The 21,611-nt window shown below is 38.9% G+C and overlaps 1 protein-coding gene across 1 annotated transcript in view; it reads right to left on the bottom strand.

The window, feature by feature from the left end:
• CHN1 (chimerin 1) overlaps positions 1-21,611 on the bottom strand; it is a 98,923-nt gene that overhangs the window by 41,733 nt on the left and 35,579 nt on the right. The window contains exon 6 of the mRNA XM_086751418.1: positions 10,433-10,721. Within this exon, the coding sequence (XP_086607544.1) occupies positions 10,433-10,721 (289 nt within the window). The remainder of the gene's footprint in view (positions 1-10,432; positions 10,722-21,611) is intronic.

Consider the following 21,611-nt stretch of genomic DNA (forward strand, 5'->3'; position numbering starts at 1 on the left):
AGGAGCGACTCTGGGGTTCTTGGGGTTTCTTTTTTTTTTTTTTTTTTCCCCAGCAAGTCTGTGGTTTCTTGCAACATGATGCTTAGTTCATGTCTGTTTTCACTCGAAATATGCCAGTCCTGGGTTCCAAACAGTAGCTCAAAGATTTGACACTTGGGATTTCAGAGGCACATGATCTTTGGACAGAAGCTCTTATTTTGAGTATAAGGCACATTGAAGCTATAAGACGACGTTTGGGGTATAGTTCCATTTCTTAAATTCATTGGCAATGAACAAAATGTTTATCCAGCACAAGTACTGGATGAAACTGAGTCACATTTTTTATCTCATCTTACAGGGCAGTTTTTTTTTATTTGTACTGCCACCATCAACTAACACTTTAAGTGACACTGCTCATAAGGTTTCTAACACTGAGGCTGTTTAAATTTTCAACAATAAAAATATCCCAAGAGAATTAACCCATAAGGCCCATAAAAAGAATTATCCAGGAAGCTCTCAGCATTATCAACGTGCTGAGCAGTGAGTCTGCCTTGTGAACTCCAGTGTGTGACAAAGGTGATTGGCAGCTTCCAGGCATCAGCCTGCAGCGCTGCGGCAAATGCCAGCAAGGATTTGGAGGCTGAAATGAATGAGAAGCTGTCACTTAAGAGACTGAGCACTTCAAATTCTGTGAAATATAACAACATACCATAATTTCTGCTATTTCTCTGCATTTCTATTAAACACATCGTTACTCTAATCATCAGCCAATTCACAGAAATGCCTGAATGCAAATGTAATTCACTATCATATTAACTTTGGTAAACGCTTCAAGATATTTCCAGCAATGTAAAATCATCAGAAATCTTCAACCAATAAACTATTTAATACATGATACAAAGCATAAAACTTTTAAAATATTTCACCATTACATTCAAAATGGAAATTGGGAATACAGCCTTTCATATTTTCACAGTATTCCTCCACTCTTCTCTCAGGAAGGGGAAAAGCTCCTTGCCTCTAAGTGCTACTAATCTAATCCACAAATTGGAAATCATAAAAAAATTTGCTAAATTACATACACATATGACTAAGGTTTAATAGAGGACATTATACATTGTGATACTAGCTCTAATGTTCCTTAGGCAAACTATTTCAAACTGCTTTAGCTCTAACCAAATGCAGTAATAATCCCCGCTAAAAAGTAATATAGTCTAGGGCATTATAATATGAACTTCACTATTAGAGACACATTATCCTGTAGTTATCTTGGAAGCTGTATGGACGTGAAGAATATCAATATTAAGATGATGAGGATTTGAGCAGCTGTTCATCAGCTGAGAATTAGATTTTTCAGCGTGATGATTCTTACCTTGCTTAAACATCAGGACTGTAGGAACAGTGAATGCTAGAAGCAACACTGTTTCTAACTGCTGATGCCATGCAGAAAAAAAAGGTTAAATATGGAAAGTTTAATGTTCTAAAAGTTAATGATCAAAGGAAGACTTTGCAAAACTGTCAAGAGTTGCTGTCTTCGCTGATGATGAGTGTGACAGGTTTGAAGTAATAAGAGCAAGCAGTTTATTGAGCTTAGTAACAAAACTGCTCTCCCTACTTTGTTCAAATTCAGAAAAGAAAAACATTCAGCTAGAGACTAAAACTGAGCATCAGAAGTTTTATCTGAAAATACATTTTTTTCTTGTGAAAGATTAGAAGGAAAGAAACAAGGGCAAGAACAGATCAGTTTCTGTGGCATTAACCACAGGATAAGTGGTGGTTCTTTTTTTATTTTCACAGCCTGATACTTCATTTAGGCACCTCTCACTACTTTTCTTTCTGCTACCACTTCTAAAACAAGCATTTCACTCTTCATGGGTCTTAAGGGCTTGGTAACCACTTATGAATAGGCAATTATTAGTGGAGCAGATGTGCCTGCCTATCAGGGGATTCTCTAACCGAACGGGGGGCAACACAGCAGACCGCCGCAGCTCCACATTTTTCCCGTCTGTGTACAAAAGCCAAATCACATGTATTCGTACTTGTGAGCATGTAAACAGTGACCAATGTAAAATGCTTCCTCCTCTCCCATCTAAATAAAAACTATCACTGACCCCAGCCTGCCAACAGTGAGGCAAAAAAGCTTATCTGAATAATGATAGAGGTAAGTGGAGAAAACCCCTGGTAGTCAGAGATTTACGCAGGCTGCAAAGAGTTGCAGAGCGTATAAAACACAAGACACATTGGCTATCAGTTCACAGCCAAAAGATCCTACCAACCCCACTCCCCACAGCTCCAGCTTTTCCTTGGGCCTCTCATGTTCAGCTAGTGACCAGACCTGACCCTGCCTAGTTTATGAGATTAGACACAATCGTAGCCCAAGGTGATTATCACCAGCTATACAGTGTCACGTTATAAAGTCTAAGTGAGGTAAGAAACTTGTAAATAACAAAATTATCCTTTTATAGGGCTCTTAATTCAACAGTCCAGTCTGTTTCCTGTAGAAGTGATTAGTAATAGAAAATAATTAGGAGATGCCAGATGGGAGGAGGAGTTTAAAAAAAAAAAAAAAAAAGACCCAAAACTCACACAACTAAGGAAAGAGAACAACAAAAGAGGGAGCTGCCAGCTAGCAACCCACCACAGTCCCTCACCATCCAGGAAGCTCTTTTGCATAAACGACAACCACGCGCCTGCTTTAGGGACTGCTCTGAAAGAGACCCACCTTCTCCTTTCTGCAGCTGCTGCATGGATTATTCAGTGGTGAGAAGGCATAAAAAGTCTTATATATGGCTGTAAGGCTTCCCTGCTATTCATCTAGGCAGCCTTCTGGGAAACCTGAAGTATAAGGCCCATAGGGAAGGTAAGCAGCAGACTCATACAGCAGAGCGTGTTAGGACTGAAGCCATGACAGCTCTCCATTGCTCATCAGGAGTCGAGCTGGACCTCTGTATTTCTGTTTCCCATCCACTAAGGTTCACGAAGATGGGAAAAATCTCTCTCCCCCTGGAGAGCACCCAAGGAAAGCTATCCTCTTCGGCTCTTCAAGAGCAAAGGAAAACTCCTTCCTCTCTCCCTCCGATCCTTCTTGCGCTAGCTAGCCTATCCCAGTTAAAAAGGAAGGAAACTTCTGCCAGTACACATAAGAGGGGCTAAGGCCATACGGTACTTTTTGAAGGGCACTGAAAATGTAACCAGGTCCAAACCACCAAGCATTAGAAACCCCGAAAGAACTGCTGGTGAGGGCCTGGCACTGACTTACCTTCCAACACTGAGAAACACAGGGAAAGAATAACAGCTTATTCATTGCTAATGGCTTCATTTTATCAGGAACAACACAACCAGTATTCTTCAGACTTAATTGCACAGCAACTGTACTGCTTTACAGGCTTTTTAACAGTTAGGTACACTGTTCATTTTACAAAGGCTCGATCAGGCACAGGGCATACACAGATGGCAATTACTCCCTCCACTTTTGCTGAGGGTCTGGTCTGTGAGCGTGAGAGATCAGACCCCCTGATTTGACACGGCAGCTGCCTGTCCCAGTATAATTAGACACTAGACTTTCTGAGGACTATATCTTTGTGTACACATCTCATATGCCAGATCATAAAAGAGCCACGCTTACATGAAAAAGCAGAAAGTAACATGAAAGGTCATCTCAGCTAGCAGATTTGTACCCATGACAAAAGGCTGAAGCAGGATGCTGATCCTCAACTGTGCTTACCTACAAAACAGAGGAAACCTCTCTAGAGGAGCAGCATTGCAACAGGAGGCACGCTGTGCATTTAAAATGCAACCTGAGCTAAGCCACTCCTCACTGTCTGAAGTTTGTGCAACCTTACTTATTTTGAACCTTGCAATACTAGAACAGCAACACACAATCAGGCTACCAGCACAAGCACACAACTTTCCCTTCGCATTATTCCCACACATTACTGTGTAAGCTTCACATTAATGTGCTTGGAAGGCAGAGGCAGCCAGGTGAGGTCCTGTGAGGCTAACTGGAATCAGCTGGGATGCCATTTGTAACTGGCACGAACTAATAGAGCACAGCTGAGCACCAACAGCACCGGCAAGGAAAGAAGAAAGAATTTGGCCTGGGAAGAACAGAAGAGCTATGGGACTGCGTTTAGCTCTGGAGCTGAGCTACAGGTCCACTTAGAGACCCCTAAAAAACAAGTTTAGCTTGCTAATTTATCCTTTATAAGCATGAGATACTGACAAGAGAAAAACTAGATATTCTGTAACCTGGGGATTAAACTAGCAGAGTTTATGCTTCATTTGGAAGCTCTGAATCTTAAAACAAGATCAGTTTATATAATCTTTCTAGTGTATCGATTTTACTGCCACGCTGAACATAAATAAGGGCTTAGGCTACTCCCAGTGATTATGAGTAGAAAAAGCACTCTGCAGTTTGGGGAAAAGAATTTTCTTTGTGCTGATGCCTGCACACTTCACAGCATGTGCCATTAGCTCTCCTTTCTCAGGTCTTAAACATATAGTTAAATTAAAGACTTACAAAATGCATTATAAAAGGCTTATAAAAACCATAACCATTTGCAGTCTTAGTTTGAACTGTATGTGCCCTATATGATGACATACATGGCACCAGATCCCTACTGCCATAAATGCTGATGCACAGAAAGGGAACATGAGGAAGACTGAGGCTGGGACAATCTCTGCAGATACACCGGAGCAGCGAGCTAAAAAGTAGGCTTGTCTTTCACGCTGCTAGGAACTTTCCTGGTATTGACAAAATTTTCTGTGCTTTGAAGTCTCTGCTGAAAGATAGGCTAAACCCAGAAGAAATAAATAGAAATTTTTGACTTCCACAGAGTTATGTTTTATTTATAAATTACATTAAACTTAGAGAGTGATTGTCATGGACACCCGCGCAGGGACTGGAAAGGAACATTTGCGAGAAAAGAGCTGACAATCTCCTCAAGTGAGGATTCTTCAGTGCTCAGCCTCCTGCGTCTTTCAATGTACTTTAAGGTAAACATTTATTAGTTGTACTTTTAAAAATATTATTGCTTCATCACTACCCTTGTTATAGCTACAGCTTGTCTACAGTTTTATACATTATAGACCCATCTTTTCTCATCAAATTAACTTAATTCAAGTAAATGGAAGTATTTCAAACAAGTTCCAGCATCAAGATTGCTTCACTCTCAAACCACACCTTCCTCCCTGATTATAAAGACCACCTCTTCTTTTTAGTTCCTGTCAGTTCCGGCACTGGCATTACTGGGCACCAGACAGTATTGTTCAAAGCTGTGTTCCTCCATCACAGACCTTGTTACGGGGGCTTATGCCTCTACGACAGCCTACTCTAACTTCCTTGGCCACATTTTCTGATGTCCTTTCACTGAAGATAAAACAAGCCTTGGTGAAGGAAGGTTTTAAGCAGATCTTGCTAACAGATTTGACTTGAGAGCAAAGTAGAAAAGTAATACTGTCATTAATTAAAATATCAGTGTCAGTTCAAGGTTCAAAAGGGAGACTGGTCCCTCTGCAACCACCTGTAAGTATGACCCTTGATTTTTTATGTGGAGGCTGTTATGAATCCATTAGAAATGCACACAGAGATTGCAATTAACTTTGTGATCTGCATTATCTTTGGAGGCAGGCTTAAAAGCATGTTTTCTACTAAAATTACACAGATTTACATTTCCAGATCTCCTTGCACAGAGTTGTAGACAATCAGCCTTCATCACTATGGAGAAAAAAAATAGTATCTCCAGTAATAAGGTCATTAAAAATAGGACAAGAGAGTGCTTTTGTCGGGTGACTGCTGCCACAAACCTTGTCTCAGTTCTTTCTGTAGGAATTGAACTGAATGTAGTACAGTCTAGAAGGGGTCTTTAATTGATTTGCAGCCACTGAAGTTTCTTGAAGAAATAGCACTTATCACCAAAGTAAACATGAATAAATGTGATTCAGTTGCTATCCTAACATTAACCTCAGCATTTCATTCTGAAAGATGGAAGAAAATGAAATAATTAGTTACGAGTTATCATAACAAATATTAAATCTTGAATAAATCACTCATACAACTTCTTATATTAATACCTCAGAAGCATGTCAAAATGAAAAAAAAAAATCATGTTTTGCAGGGCTTTCAAGAAGGACTTTGATATATGTATCTAAGTATTTATTAACTTCTGAGACCTACAAATTTTATAAGGTATTTAACTAAATCAAGTCATCTGCTCCATAATTACCTCTGAGATTGGAGAATGTTCAGAGATCCATCAGTATTCAAAGCACAAGAGGAACAGTCAATCTTGTGATACTGGGTATTATTTCCACTTCCACACTAGGCCGTACAGGCTGAATCCACATGGGAAGCCCTCTTTCAAATGAATCTTAGCCCTCTCTTAACACACAGACCACGATGGCTGCACAATTGAGTTCTGAACAATCTGCAGACTGTTTTGGGAACCAGCATTACCTTTTTAGCACGGCAGCTAAAATATCTATTCAGGGCATTCAAGCATGACAAGCACTCTCCTATTTTCAATCTCTACTCCTCCAGTTATCTCTGGCTCTTTATTCATTATTTTATAGCTTATGAAAATCATAAATCATTAACTGGGAATTTTAATTTTAAATATATACTTGTATATGGTAAACAGTCATATCCCTTCTCATCAGTGAAGCACATGCTGTGTAGTGGATTATATTCTCATGCTTTTCTTATTAAAAACTGCACAATACGGTCTCTTGCAGGACTCAAACCACAATACTCCTAAGTACTGAGTCCTGCAATCCTCAACTGAAGTATTATTGGTGCATACTGGGAGGCATCTAACACAAATCTGTGGCGTTCTCTGCTACTGCCCCCACACCAAATTCAAGGTCAGGTGAAGTGCTCTTTAATATTTCATTCTTAAGTTTGAGATGCGTCCTCAGGCTGCCCAATTTCCTCCACTTTATTTTACCGAAGAAAGCGAAACTACATTCCCACCAGCTGTTCCCAATTCAGAGCCTGTGTGTGTCTCCTCTCCTTCTGAAGGATTTATCTTTCATACGGCACCCACACAGGACTGGGCAACAATTGCAGGCACAAAGTTTAGATTCGGATCTGAACAGCTTCAGAGTCTGCAAATCTGGGAATGTATTTTGGCTCAGGCTGATCAATGTTCAAGACCCAGACTTTTCCTCTCTCTACAGAGGAGGCAGCATACAGCATAGGGAGAAGCTGTGTGGCTACAGTATAAAAATGATAAAGATGCATTGATTGCCAAATACTGTACTCTGCAGAAATTTTCATCCTTACCATGGGGCTAATGGGCTAATGCTGTAGCACACAGATTTTGCTGTTTGGATCATAATCATAGACAACTTTTCTTTTTCTTGTTGGATTTTAGACAATTTTATTTGCGTTCCTTGTTAGAATTGTCAGTATCAATTCAGTGGTGTTCTCTTTATATTGGACAACAGGAATCACTCTGCCATCCCTCCCACCAAGGAGAAAGAAAAATTGCTTGACCTATTTATAAAGATCCTACAAGAAAGCTTCCTTATATCACGGTGAAATGATTCATAATAAGGTAAATACTATGTTATTATTAATTGAAAGTTTCAAGTAAATTTCAATAAGAAGCAGGAGTCTGCACAAAAAGGGTAAAATGACCTTCTGAGCAATTTAGTATAGGGCATGTATATTTTTCTTACCACCTTATTATTATTTTAACAAAGCAAGCTTACAAACTAGCAGAGAGACTGGGTCTTCTGTTGAAGCGAAGATGTAATCTCTCCATTGTTACTTGTGCTAGCGTGTTATACTTTTTACAGTAGGTAGGCTTTTAAAAAAAGACAGAGAAATATTGCCTGTTATCCCATACTCCTGCTTTAAATACAAATTATTTGTCAAGCAAGTATGTATTGCATTATTTCAATATTTTTTTATAAAGTTAACCACCAGATGTGATGCAGTCACCTGCCAGTCAGTGATGTCCACCCCACTGAACCTGAAACAGTTCTCTCAGGCTGTCAAGGTGACAGCTTTAGTGGGTGTGCAAGCAGTCGAGTCCTCCAGGCAGTGATGGGAGACACTTCGGAAAGCCTTCTGAGGTCTCCTCTCTCCACCACTCCTACACTGCACGTAGCCAGCACCCTCCACGAGACATTTGACGAGGCCACTGCCATATCTCTCCTCCTTCTCACGCTCCCCACATCCTGTGACTTACAGAGGAGGGAGAAAGGATTTGACAGGCCTCAGCTGGATGCTGGCTCAGCTGGCCTGTTCCAAATGCTGACCTTGCTACTGGCATCGGGGGTTGGTCAAGGGCTTGAATATCTTATTCCCCTTGGAGGTTTGCTGGGTGAAGTGACACTCAGGACTCTGTGTCATCTTCCAAGCAAAGGCCCTGAGAGATGTAAAAGCAGCAAAGATGTCACCTCTGTGCCACTCCACAGTAAAAAGGATGCCTTCCTCATGCAGGCACGGGTAGTAGTCCAACTAGATAATGACTTGAAAATTAAACTGAAATCTCCACGTTTAACTGTACTGTGATGTCTGTGTGCCTCATTGTGTCCACATCAATATGACTGCAAGACAAATAAAGAGAAAAGGCATAAAAACTGGGCTTCAGGCCAGTAAACACCACTCCTGTTGCACTATGTTGCAGACGAAGCCACTCCAGTTGCTTACAATATCCAGACAAACGGGGTGGGATGTTGCAATTAGATGATCAGCCTCTCTAAAGGTTTTTCACCTAAACTTTCAATCTGTGAGAAAAATTTAATAATTCTTGAGCTATTTAACGAAAAATGTTTCAAAACAATAGGCATAGCTTGTTGATGAGTCTGACATAACACCGTGTAATCTACGGAAAAACCAGCATTCTCCAATGATAATCATTGAAATCCCTTTACTATGAAAACTTTTTCATCAGTCTAAAAAATGATGTGACAGAATAGAGTTCTGTTGTCACTTGAAAGTTGCTAAATGCAGGAAGAGTTAATTTTACCAAAGAAACCCAAAGCGGTGGCTTCCAGAACTCTTACAGAAGATTTTTACTCAGGCTTTGCATTATAATGAACTCTCTATGATAACATGAAAAAAAATCCTTTTGAAACAGCACACTGCAAGTCAGTGGCTGTCAGAAACAGTAACTGGTAACTCCCTCCTCTACCACTGGTACCTAATTGGCAAGAAATTGAATATTTAACGTGGCCAGCTAGCATCAATATCCCCATCAGGATTTCTTTTGTCAAAATGATCCGGTAACAGTGAAGGTTCATACTTTAAGCTAAGTTGGGTGCTTCATCTCCCAGCAAATTCAGTGCAGGATGACACTCTGCTGGAGAAGGATTTGAAGGACCAAAGCTATGAGCCTCCTCTCTCTGTAGACTCTGTATGGAGCTTAGTTTCACCATAATAGCCATACAGTTGGAAATTGTCAGTAAGACCTTTCCTCCACCTCAAGAAAAACTGAAATCACAGACATATTTCTGACTGGAAAGACAAACAGATGATCCCAACTAAGCTTAGCATTTCTTCTAAGTGCGACAAGCAGATACTCCTAACTTCATTCTGAAGGTTGTGAAATGAGGGAGCATCAGACTATTATACATGCATTAACACCTACACATATGTAAAAGTACATTTTAAAAAGACTTTCATATGCCAGCTTTTCAATAAACAAAGTATTTAGTTTAACATGACAGATTTTACATTATGTTTTCTTTTTAAGTTTAGTCTCTGTCACACAAACGAAGTTTCAGGCAGCTGCTCTGTCTGCCTGATACATTCCCAACCTCCTTTAATATTTCTATTTTCACCACTTCTAAGATTTCTTTGTTGTTCATTTTTCTTTTATAATCCAGGACATAGTTAGTTCTCAGCTGATACTGCAACTCTCTGAAGAGAGCAATCCTTCTTCATAAGTCTGACTGACACAAAAAATAGCTCTGTCAGCTTCTGACAGGCTGAAGTTAGCCAAGTGAAATGTTTTAACATTTTATCATCTTAATGAACAGGCTTATTTATAATGTGGACAACTTTACTGTCATTGTATGCAGACTGCTGAATAGATTATGGAATGCATTTATTTGGGGAGTGCTGAATATATTAAGAAATACAATTTTTGACCAAAGGGCAGTTGTCTTAGACACTGTAAACAATTTTAAGATGAAATATTCTTAGCCCGTTCAAAATAAAGGAGTGGTTTAATGTTAACATCTATAACTGTGAAAATACCTGAAGAAAGGAACCTCCCAATGATAAATAACTAACCTCCAAATCATAGAAATTTGCAATACGTAAAAATTACTATTAAAAAACCCTATGACCAGTTTAAATATTACTATTCATGCAATACTGAAAATAAATATGTAGACTAAATATCTACAGACACCTTTAGCACTTTATAGTAGAGGTGGAGGGTTAAAAGTATAAATTAAAAAGTCTATGAAAAAAGAGTGTGGGTTAACAGTTGCTTACCCTCTTTTCTGCTACCTCATCCTCTCCTGTAGACTCTTTGCCATCATGTTCATCTCTCAGGGTTGGCATATGTTTTTTGTGTGCTGGCTCTCTGTTTAAAGTTGTATATCCTATGTGTTCATAAATTGGATTTATTGTCATCTTGGCAATGTATTCAGCTGCCTTCGTTTCAATATAAAGAGTAATCAATCCATCTGTCACCAGGTCATGGATGGACTCAAAACGTTTCTCCCCAACAAAGTGCTTTCCATCGTAGTAGAGTCTGAAGTTTCTGGTTTGACTTCCAAATCTGCCTCAATGAAATGGGAAAGTTTTTTTTAAAGAACAGTAAGCAGAATTAAGAAGAGTAAGCAAGCCTTTGCAAACAATAAAAAACACTTTATCACTTAAAGCTGTGACTATGCTCTGTGTCTGGTCCAGAGGAGAATGAAAATCTCAACTACTACTTAGCACAGATAGGAAGGAGAGCTCAACAACAACTGCAGATAGATAGCCAAAACAGTGACTGTCCCAGAAGGAGCTGCTTGTTCTCGTATGCTTTGAGCTCCTCCATTATCCCATGGAAAAGCTGAAAATTACTTCACACTCTTTATGGCTTTTTTTAGTACTTTACTACTGCATTGCTGTAAGTCAATTTGTTTGGCTCTGATATGAAGAGTTCTCATAATAGAGTCCTCTATTACAGCTGATCAATACGGAGTTTTGATGCTGTCTCGGACCTCTGCGCCCCTGCTTGCTTGCAGGAAGAGGCCATTCAGGGTTCAGCTGAGCTTCAGTGCCAACAATTACACTGAAGTAGAACCGCTGCCAGAACTGGAGCAGCACAGGACAAAATGGCACAAGGGCAAGCATTCTTTATTCCTGGCCAAAGGCCAAGGACTAACTCTTCAAGCTTTGGACAAAAGTCCTTCTGTGTTATGCTTGTTAAGTCCTGAGCGACAAGCAAATCTTTGTAATATACAGTATATTTAACACATAAGCTGTCTGACACTAGCAATTCCTCAGTCGAGGTGGAACAGCGTTTTGCTACAGCCTCTTAGCAACCGTAAAAAAGCCAATTTTACCTGAATATTAGCATATTTTAAAACACTGTACTCTGAATCTGCAACAATTTTCTGCCTGAAAGCAATCTAAACGTGTGAAAACACACCAGTGTTTGCACTTGGCAACAACCAACGCGTTTCCTGTGGAGAAGATGGAGGCAAGAAGCTGCTTTCACAGCTCACTCCGGTGTTATTCCTTGGAGTGGCTGCTTAGGGCATTGGGCCCCCTTGTGAAGTCAGATCTGCCAAATAAATATTAAAAACTAAATTTGAAAGGATGGATTGCATTTATTTTACAGTCAAATGCTTCATGGGAGATGTTAAGAAACAAAGCAAACACTGGTGCTTTGCTGAAGTGGCTCCATTTTCAAAGGAAAGCATAATTTCAGACCTTGCCTCAGGTGAAATATTGCACTCTTCCTGCAAATATGGGCAAACCCACTTGTTCTGTGATGTATATTTTTTTTCCTTGTGTTCTGAATCAAAATGCCAAACCTTCCCATCTCCTGATCAATAACCTGACAGTGACTGTAACTTCAGGAACTGCTATTTTTACACAAACTCAGGAATCTGCGTCCTGCGCAGTAAGAAAAGGACACAATATGCAGGAACTATCGGGGCATTTCACTGGAAATGAATTGGTACTTCTATGCACATTTTTATGCCACACAAACTACAAGTTCATTGTATCAAACTGAAACGCAAGAAATTACAAAATGACAGGAAGAAATACATTTTTACCCAGTGCTAACTTTGTCACAAGATGCAATTCTGAGAGAATACAAGTAATTCAGAAAGTAGAAAGACAATGTCCACAGTTACAGAAGAAACGGTAAGAACATGTTCAGGCTCATTCTTCAAAGCGTCTTTCTACTCAGTGTGGTAGGTGGCAAACAAGCTTTGCCCATGTACTCCTTGCACACCCTCCTCTATCAGAGGAGTCAACACGAGCCAAGAGCGCTCAGTGCTTTGCAGCGCCAAAGACGACACCTTCACTGTCTTCTGCTCGTCAGTGGGAATAATGCACACAGAGCATATACAAGCAAGCACATACAAGCACTATGATGTTAGAATTTGACTGGAAAACCGAGTAAGTTTGAAGGTGAAGAATAATGGGCCTTAAATGACAATATAGAATAGCATTATTTTTATTAAGAGATGTAGCAGGTGAACTGCTGCTCTAATCAGTAACTTATGCTCTGACAGCACTTATAGCAGAGTTTTAAACAAGCTGAAGGTCACTTATTGCTCTTAGCTTTCTAGAAGAGAAAGTATTACACTAATCTTATCAAGAGAAGATAAGGCACAGAAAAGCTTCTCAGGGCCTATTACTAAGTACTTACAGAGTCTTGATTTTAGTAACATCCTTCAGAGTCTAAAACAAAGTTCTGAAGAACAAGATGGTCAAGTGCAGGGAATGAAAGAAGTTCTTAAAGGATTAATCCTCTTCTCATCAGGGTCAGTAGGTGCATGTTCTACCCCAGCTATGTTTTACTGAGCAGCCCCTGCGCTGTACATGTGTTCAGACTGCTGCACATAAAGCGTGTCTTTGAGAGACACTACAAGGAATAGAATACCCAAAAGTACATAATCTTTACCCCACTGCTCCTGACCCACATTTCAACACAAGCATCTCAGAGACAGCATTCCACAGCTTTAGTTCTTTAACAGCACCCCACGCCTAAACTCACCTCTCTTGTAAACCTCACAGACTGAAACTTCCTCCTCTATGAATCTGGGGAACATCAATTTCTTTCGGCATGTGTGGCCTTCCAAAGGTACATTAAACTTTCTTGGTTTAAAATACATTAGGATAATTTAACAATTACCACTTAAAGAAAGGTATTTAGACAAACAAATGACACTGAATCAGTGTCATAACCACTTGGAAAAGGTGCTTGCATATCAGCTGCAAGAAGTTAAAATTGATATCCGATCTCCCATTTGTTCCAAATAAAATTGGTTTTCTCTATTAATTTCTTATTGGATATGTTGTGGGGAAGTGTATTGTTTTTCAAATAGAATCCTATTAGCAACAATGAGGAAAAAACCACCACAAATACCTACAAAGCAATGAAACACAAATCTCTTAAAAAGACTGTATCATCAGTAATGTGTCTCAGAATCCTGTTTTATTTCTTTCAAACTCATTTAAATTTCTTTCTGACCACATAATGATACTATTTTGATCAAATTACAATATAAATGTAAACATACATGTCCAATCACAAATGACCAATTAAAATGTAATCTTCAGTCCCTTCAGTCTTGCTTAAAACTATGGTTTAAATTTTTCCATTAGCAAGAATTTTGCCTTATGTTTACTTTCTGTAACATTACTGCAGCCTGGTTAATTATACATCACCGTGGCAACTAAGTAGAGCCAAGATTTGATATTTCAACTTCCTGATGGTCTCTTCCCAAAGGCAAGCAATAGTACCAGCTGTTTTTTGTTTAAGAAATAGAAAGCAGGACACAGATAATGTATGTTTTCTTTTGGTTTAAACAGGGGAACATCAGATGTTTTTCCAAGAAAAAGAAATAGACCTCTGACATGTCAAACAGTCTCATTGTGTCCATTGCGCATTTGTTTGCAAGCAGCAGGACTACAGATAAAAGACTTTTTTCATTCCAAGTTGTCTGAAAAGCAATCACTCTGTCTAGTCCCTTTGGTTGCCACTGGGGCAGGGTGGATAACAACGTGGGAAAATGGATTAAATGGTAGAGCAAATGTGTCTAGTAATAAAGGACTGCGGAGTTGAATTAGGTATCATAGCATGAGAGAGACAGGCTTCAGACTCAGCCACCTACTCTGTATGCAGCATTCACTGATGAAACAAAAGGAAGAAGTGAAGACCGAGAGCCCATCTGCACTTTCTTACCATCTAAGAAGATGGATTTTACAGTCCACATATAGAGTTGTACAGTAGCTATTCACCTCTTTCACAGGCTATTTTATGATGAGAAGAGTGTCTGGACAAAGCCATTATTTAAAATGTGTATGCAACCAGATCACAAAGTTAATGCCCCTCAGGGCTACTCATGTCCTCATTAGTTTCAAGCATCGTCATACGCTGAGCTGGGAAATCCTGAGTTCCGTACTTGTGCCTGAAGGTCACCTGGACTTAATCTTCCCTTGGAGAAAAAGTGTCTTAATGTGCTTTGCGGCCAGAAGGTAGAAGTCTCACTTAAAATTAGATGCCAGAATTTCAGCTTGAACTTCTGAAAACTCTAAACCAACACTTTAAGACTAGAGTCTTGGCACTCCATAAAAAGCCACAGAAATATAAGCAATCTTGCAATCAGAAATGTCTCCTAATCATGCTGTTTTCATATGAAAGAAAACAAATTATTCCACAGATCCTCTTTTGGCCTATTTCCTTGTCAAAGAAACACAAGTCCTGCATGCAACTGAAACCTCTTCTACACAGTTATCCCTGAAGGTCTCCAACTCCTCAGAGCAGCACATTTGGGAGGAGGGGTTATTATTTATCGGCAACAACATTTCTGAGGATGGCCAGGAAACTGTGGAACTTGCCATCTTCCCAGAATGCCTGGGACAAACAGTGTAATCTCCAAAACCTTAGCAGTAGTTTACAAGAACACAATATGCCTAAACGAAATCAAATGCATTAGGGATTGAAAGTAAAGGTGCATTTTATACAAGTGAATACACAAAGTCCTCATTGCCTGAGAAAGGTGGCAGAGTGCAGTCACTACAGAGAGTTTTCCTGTGCCATTTGGAAGGGGAGCATTGGCTGCCTGACTGACTGTTGCTTGATGAACGTTAATTAGGCATAAAGTTATCCCTAAAACCTGATCAGACCCATGCACTGGCTGAATGTATGATTAGTTTAGCATGGAAGGTGTGGCATCCTTCCAAACAGAAAGCAAATCCCAGAGCTGGAACCTGTCTACCCCACAGCAATGCAGACACAACCTTCAACTCTGTCTAATCGGGATCAAGTAAAAAAATTCAGAGCTGGTGCTGTGTCATTGACAACATTCTCCCAGCAGTCTCTCTCAATTGAGACTGAAGACTATTTACCTGCATCGCTGCCCAGACTTCCTTGTCCAAAAGGGAAACAATATTCTGCAAACAGCACACTGCAAGCAGTGGGCAGTGACGACGAGAGCAATGGCACTTTCCTGTGAATCATGAGCGCTGTCAGGGAGAGACAGACAACTGCTCTAGGGCATCGGCAGTAGGAAACAGCTGCTGAAAACAATGAAGACTGGAAGTGTTATCAGCCCTCGGTACTTGTGATGGTGTGTTTCACAAATAAATCTAACAAAATAATATGAAAAGTCTTATTTTGTCTCAACGCCTTATTTTACTTTTAACAGCTAGTTTTCACCATCTCAAACTCTGAAGAAACGTCAGCTGGTCAAGGACCATGTATGCTAATAATAGTGAGTAAGATCACTCTTAATGTTCGTGATCTGTGATGGATCATTTGAAAATAATATGTTTGGTTCTGAAAATAAGTTCTTGTACAGATGTATTGCCTCTTCCTAGTACTGTCCTTGTGTGCTCTATTCCATTTAAACTTGATATAAGTCCCTGGAATTGACTTGATGATTGAATCAGAATCAATACCAATGTTTTGGACAATGTTTTACTGCTTTTTCTACCTGATGAAACCTCCATGCTTCCTTGGAAAGGACTGACTGTGGTTAGTGATGAAGACACATTTGAAGTCTACATATACATGTGAAAGTAGTAAAATCCTGTTATCGTCTCTTTAAATGAAACCAGTATTTGGAAACCTACGTCAACATGCCTGGAATAAACACCTTCTGGAAATGTTATTAGCAGGAAAGTTAGTAACTTTCACAGTTTCATATTAAGCAAATAGTAATGTTTCTTTAGCAAAAATTTTGAAGCAATATTCTCCAAGACCTAATTTTACCGTGTGACTTCATGCTACTGTGAGCTTTCATATTACTTTAAAGCAGAACTGTACTTTAATTTTTCTAAGCTAAGGTATCAACCCGCACCAGTGTCTGTTCAGCAACCTTCAAAATGTGCGTGCAAATTTTGCTCTGCCTATGTATAACATTTTCATTTTAAGTCACATATGACATTGTTTTCCTGGCAAATTTAGAAGTAGAACATTAGATCTGTAATGGAACTTCCACTGCAATCGTGCATACTACGGAGAGAGGACGGCCATAGCATAATGCTCAAACATGTTCATTTGTGTTTCACGTACACCCTTGTAGGAAAAGCTGCTGTAAGTTACTCATGACTGTCATATTTCTTTTTTTTTGCTTCTACAGGTTTTCTCACAGCAAAGGCAATTTGCTTTTATGTTATCTAAGACAGTATACATATTTCAATTCAGTGTATCAAGGAAACCTGAGTGGAAGGCATCAAGTGAAAACTCAAAGAAATGTTCCTGTGACAAAATAGCTTTGCAAGTGCAAAAAGGGGTTTTGGAGAGCAGAAACATTGTTTTTGTTATTAGTCCTGTTCAGCTTTTATTTTTTAATGGACACTCTACAGGTTGTTGTTCAAGGTCTCAAAGTTTATATTTTAAAAAAGAAAATAACTACAGTAAGCTTCCTGTTCCAGAGAGATTTTGTCAAATCTCATTTGCCTTAAGCCACTGTTAATCCCAACCTTACATCGCAGGTTTACTTAACTCTTAAAGCTATTACACAATTTGCTACTTAAGTTGTTTTCTCAATGTATCCTACCTCTGATCTTCTAGTAATCACTCACCACTTTTTCACAGAAAGTGAGGTTCTTCAATACACTCATTCTGCTCTCTAAAATGGTTTTTCCTCAAAACTGCATTCCTTAACAATCAACAAGCACAATAATACAAAATGAAACGGTTCCCACATACACAATATGCCCTGTTAGAATTTTGAGGGCTACTAACAGTTCATCAACAAAGATCAATAGCTTCTCGATTACTATATTCTGTTTTTCTATAATACAATTTCTTCCCTCATACAAGTGCAGCGGTAGGTGGGGCATATGTCAATTTACCACTAGAACTTAAGAGTTCATTTACTCATCTCGAGTTATAAAAGAAAAAAAAAAAAGCTTGATTCTCTTCCTTACACCTATCAAATCAGGAGGAACTATACTTAACTCAGCTGAGCTACATCAAGTATAAAAGAGGGAGAAAGAAGAGAAAAACTGGGCCAGATAATATTTATTGCTGTCAGTTGTTTTAGTGTTTGAATAATTCATAGATGTTTTGATGAAAATAATTATAAGATTAAACAACAATATGAGGTTATTCATATTTATAAAGCATCCACAGTATCCACAGCTGAAAGACTTTTTTGCTTATTGATGAAATACAGGAAAAAAGTTGTTTCTCCAAACACAAAAATTTATATATATTTGTTTCAAAAGCATATAAAAGAAGAGGCCAGCCAAAAGAACTAGCTTGAAGACACATTTCTAACTAGTATTTTCTAAAAGCAACAGAGCAAAAGGGCATTTCAGTAGAACCTGCAGAAAAGATACACATCCTTTTGACAGAGGAGGGAACAGGGGAGAGGAGAGCACAATTTATGCTATATACACGTACACACAATTTAATTATCAAGTGATTGCATTATAATTTGACTTTTTACTACTTCAACTCCAACAATGCCTAGAAGCTTCAAGCCATGCAGACATACACCATAAAAACAGCAGAGTACAACACAGATTCCTGCTCAGGAGCTGGGACTGGAGGCAGTCTGAGAGACGGGAGTGCAACTTGCAGTTTGTCTGGGCCATTTTTAAGAGATCCTAGACTTCTGTACTGAACAGACATGTGAGACAATATGGGAAAGAAAACATCCTCTCTAACAGAGAAATGAGACGTGCAAAACTTGAAAGCCTCGAGCCAAGTCATATGCAAAGCCAAGAAGTGAGCCTAGATCTCCTGAGCTCCACCACAGTGCCTCACCACAAGCCCGATGGCTCTGCTGTGCCCCAGATTACCGTAGATGTTTGTGGTGCAGCAGGAGCTGTAGTCAGAGGTGAAGGACACGGCGTAAAATGAGTTACATGCACCAAGCACAGACAGCTCTTGGACAAATTACCAAAAAGTTCACACCACTACCAAAGCAGACAATATTCCTCTGAGAAGTGCTGAACTTACACGAGGAGAAAGACTGCAGCAAACTGAATTGCCAAAGCTAAATTAGACACTCTAGCCAAAAGAAAACAGAGCTGACAACAACAACAGATGGGAAGAGGAGGGAAGGAGAACAGGAACACAGCAAGAAGACGTGAACCATAAGGAAAAAAGCATTCTAGTCTGTGGGAGGACCTAGGTAGCCAGTTAATTACTCATTAAGGTTAGTTGTTATTTATTATCATTCTAAATACTTAAGCAAAGCCACCTCAGAAGTGCCCATGCGCACTTACATAAGGCAAATGACATGCAGGACACCTATGCTGTTTACTGGTAGCTGAACCTTCCACGTTCTTGACGGAGTATATTATTTAGTATGAAATTTTATACAAGAAAATAAACTTCTTATAGATGGAAGACCATTTAAATAGAGGTCCAGTTTTACTTTACAGCAGAAAAGCAAGCTCCAAAATTTATCAGCACACCTTCCCCTAGGACTAGCACTAGCTCGTGTGATGCACCCAGCCAACAGAACGACAGCTTTAGTTTCAGCAGAATTTAAGCCTTCATAAAATATCTGGCTCTCCACAAGGGAAAAAAAAAAAGCCCAGCATATTAGTTGGCATACCCTGTTGTATTAGCCTTTTAAACTAGCTTTAAGCATGAACTGTTTCTTTCATCTAAAATAAGCTGCAGATACCAGAGTGGCCAGTTTTTGAAACTCAACTGAATTGTGTGCCTACGGAATTGTGACAGGCTAAGCCTGCGGGAGAAGGAAGGGTCCCTCCCCAAGAGCTTCAGCCAGCCACAGAGGAAGGAGCACTCTTGCTATCTTATGCAGAATACAGAAAACTGATCAAAATGGGTCAGGCTGAAACATATTTACCCTACAGGTATGTCTGATCACATTTCAGGGCAATTCTATTTAACTCAGCTAAGCTTTAAAGGTGGGGGGCGTGTGTGTCTGTATACACATATGTATATCTAGTTTCCCAGGTTTCCTAGCTGGCAACCACGGAATATTGTGTAAATATTTTAGAAAGGTTTCTAGGAACTGAACTCACCCTTGCTACTGCTGATCAGTGCCTGGTAGAGTTGCAAATCAGGTAAAAACCACACAGATAGAAACATATGCAACGTTTAGTCTTTAAAATAGTCTTTGATTTTTTTTCCTACCAACTAATATGATGTCACGATACTGTTACCATGGTAAAGTGAAAAGATGTAGTCAGCTACTGTTTTGCTGGGCTCCCTCTGTCTCCTTACAGATCAGCTGTGGATTCAGGATGAAGTATGACCAAATTTTGCTACAGTCATAATTAAAAAAAAACCAAACCCATAATTCAGCTATTATCACACAGAAAGTTGTTTCAAACTATTCTTTCCCCAATTCCTCTCCCACGTCCCAGCCTGTACAATGAGTCTTTCCAGCAGAATGTAGATGTACAGTTTTAACCTCTGAATTCAAGAAGTCTTTTGCAGATGTTAAATTTTACATGCGTAAGCAATCCCAGGGCAATCAATGCATGTTCTGGAAGAGCACTAAATGCATGTCCCAAAAGAGCCCACTGAAAATGAACAGCATTCAGCTACCAAAAGCAATTGTCCTCTGGAATTAAAAAGGTTCACTTGCAATGTAATGCTCTAATAGCCTGCCAATTATGTCTCCTTTTAAAATATCAGTGGCTAGTTTCTTAATGCAATTTCATAATTTAGGGAGAGATAACATATGTTATCAGTTTCTTGCATAATACATGCAGTTGGTTGACTAAACTAAGGATTGCAAATTTTTGACTTTTATTTCACCTCAAGTATTCTCTTCTGATGTGACATAATCTTGAATGTGCCCTAACCCCCAAACATAAAGAAAACATGACTCATAATCACAGCTTATTACCTTTTTTTTTTTTTTTAAAATCATGCTGCAGAATGTTATTTCGATTCATTCTCAGTATCACAACAATAGAATTTGCAGGAAGGGAAACCATGGTAACCAACTAAACGTGCTACAGCAGATATCTGCTCAAAAGAACATGCAGTACCATCACACTCCAACGCCTACCACTAGTACAATCTCTACCCATTTCCTCTTTATCCTCATCCTAATTATTAAACAAGCTCTCAAACACAAAAGGCTACATTATGAGCCGTATCTTATTGTTACTGTCATTTGCTGTAGGTCCTAGCATTAAGCACTGTACTACTCTTTTGCCAAATTTAAAAGCCAATCTAATACCTCCAGGAGTTAATTAGGAATTTTCAGTTCTTTTCATCTGTTTGGAACATCTAATTAACATTACAATGTATTTTATGTGTTTTTATTGTCACAGAGACTTGCTGATATGTATAGACACACATACATACCTACAGTAATTTTCTCTTGTTAGTAATTTTTTTTAAACCTCAGGGTTGCAAAAAAAATTTCAGTGGCATTCTCTGATTAATTAGTAAACATGGGTGAATTCTGCTCTGCTCTTTTTTTTTTTTTTTAATAAGCTATGAGAAACCATATCCATGATTAAGTACAGGCATTAAATATAGCTGGGTTCTGATTTGCTGCTCTCATTTGTGTTTATGCTTCATTTTCTTTTATCCAGTGTTTGAACTGATACAATTTCACAGGCCTTCTTAGACTCTGAACATCAATTTTATTTGAAGGACAGCTCTGAATATTTAGCCAAATTCACACACTTAAAGCAACATTTAAATTATAATTTTCTTTTTGCTTAAGAATATACTTCTACCTCTGTTTAAAATTGTGAGAAATTTGTTTTCTGAAAACAAAACTTCTTGTTTCCAATTTAGATTTAAAATGTAGTCTATCTTAAAAAAAGGCATTATGCAAATTAATTGCACAATAATGGACAAAAGTAGACAAAAATAGCTCATCAGAGATGATAAAAATGCATCTTCTTATGTATAACTCACCGGCAACCTTAATAACTGAAAAGTTTTGCTGGGTGAGAATCACTTTTTCTATCTTAGTAAAGAAGAAATACTCAAAAATCTTCATTTTGAACTCAGTTAACTACTCCACAGCACTGC

Source organism: Chlamydotis macqueenii, chromosome 6 (genome assembly GCF_036417535.1).
Source record: "Chlamydotis macqueenii isolate bChlMac1 chromosome 6, bChlMac1.mat, whole genome shotgun sequence".
In the NCBI taxonomy this organism is placed as follows: Eukaryota; Metazoa; Chordata; class Aves; order Otidiformes; family Otididae; genus Chlamydotis; species Chlamydotis macqueenii.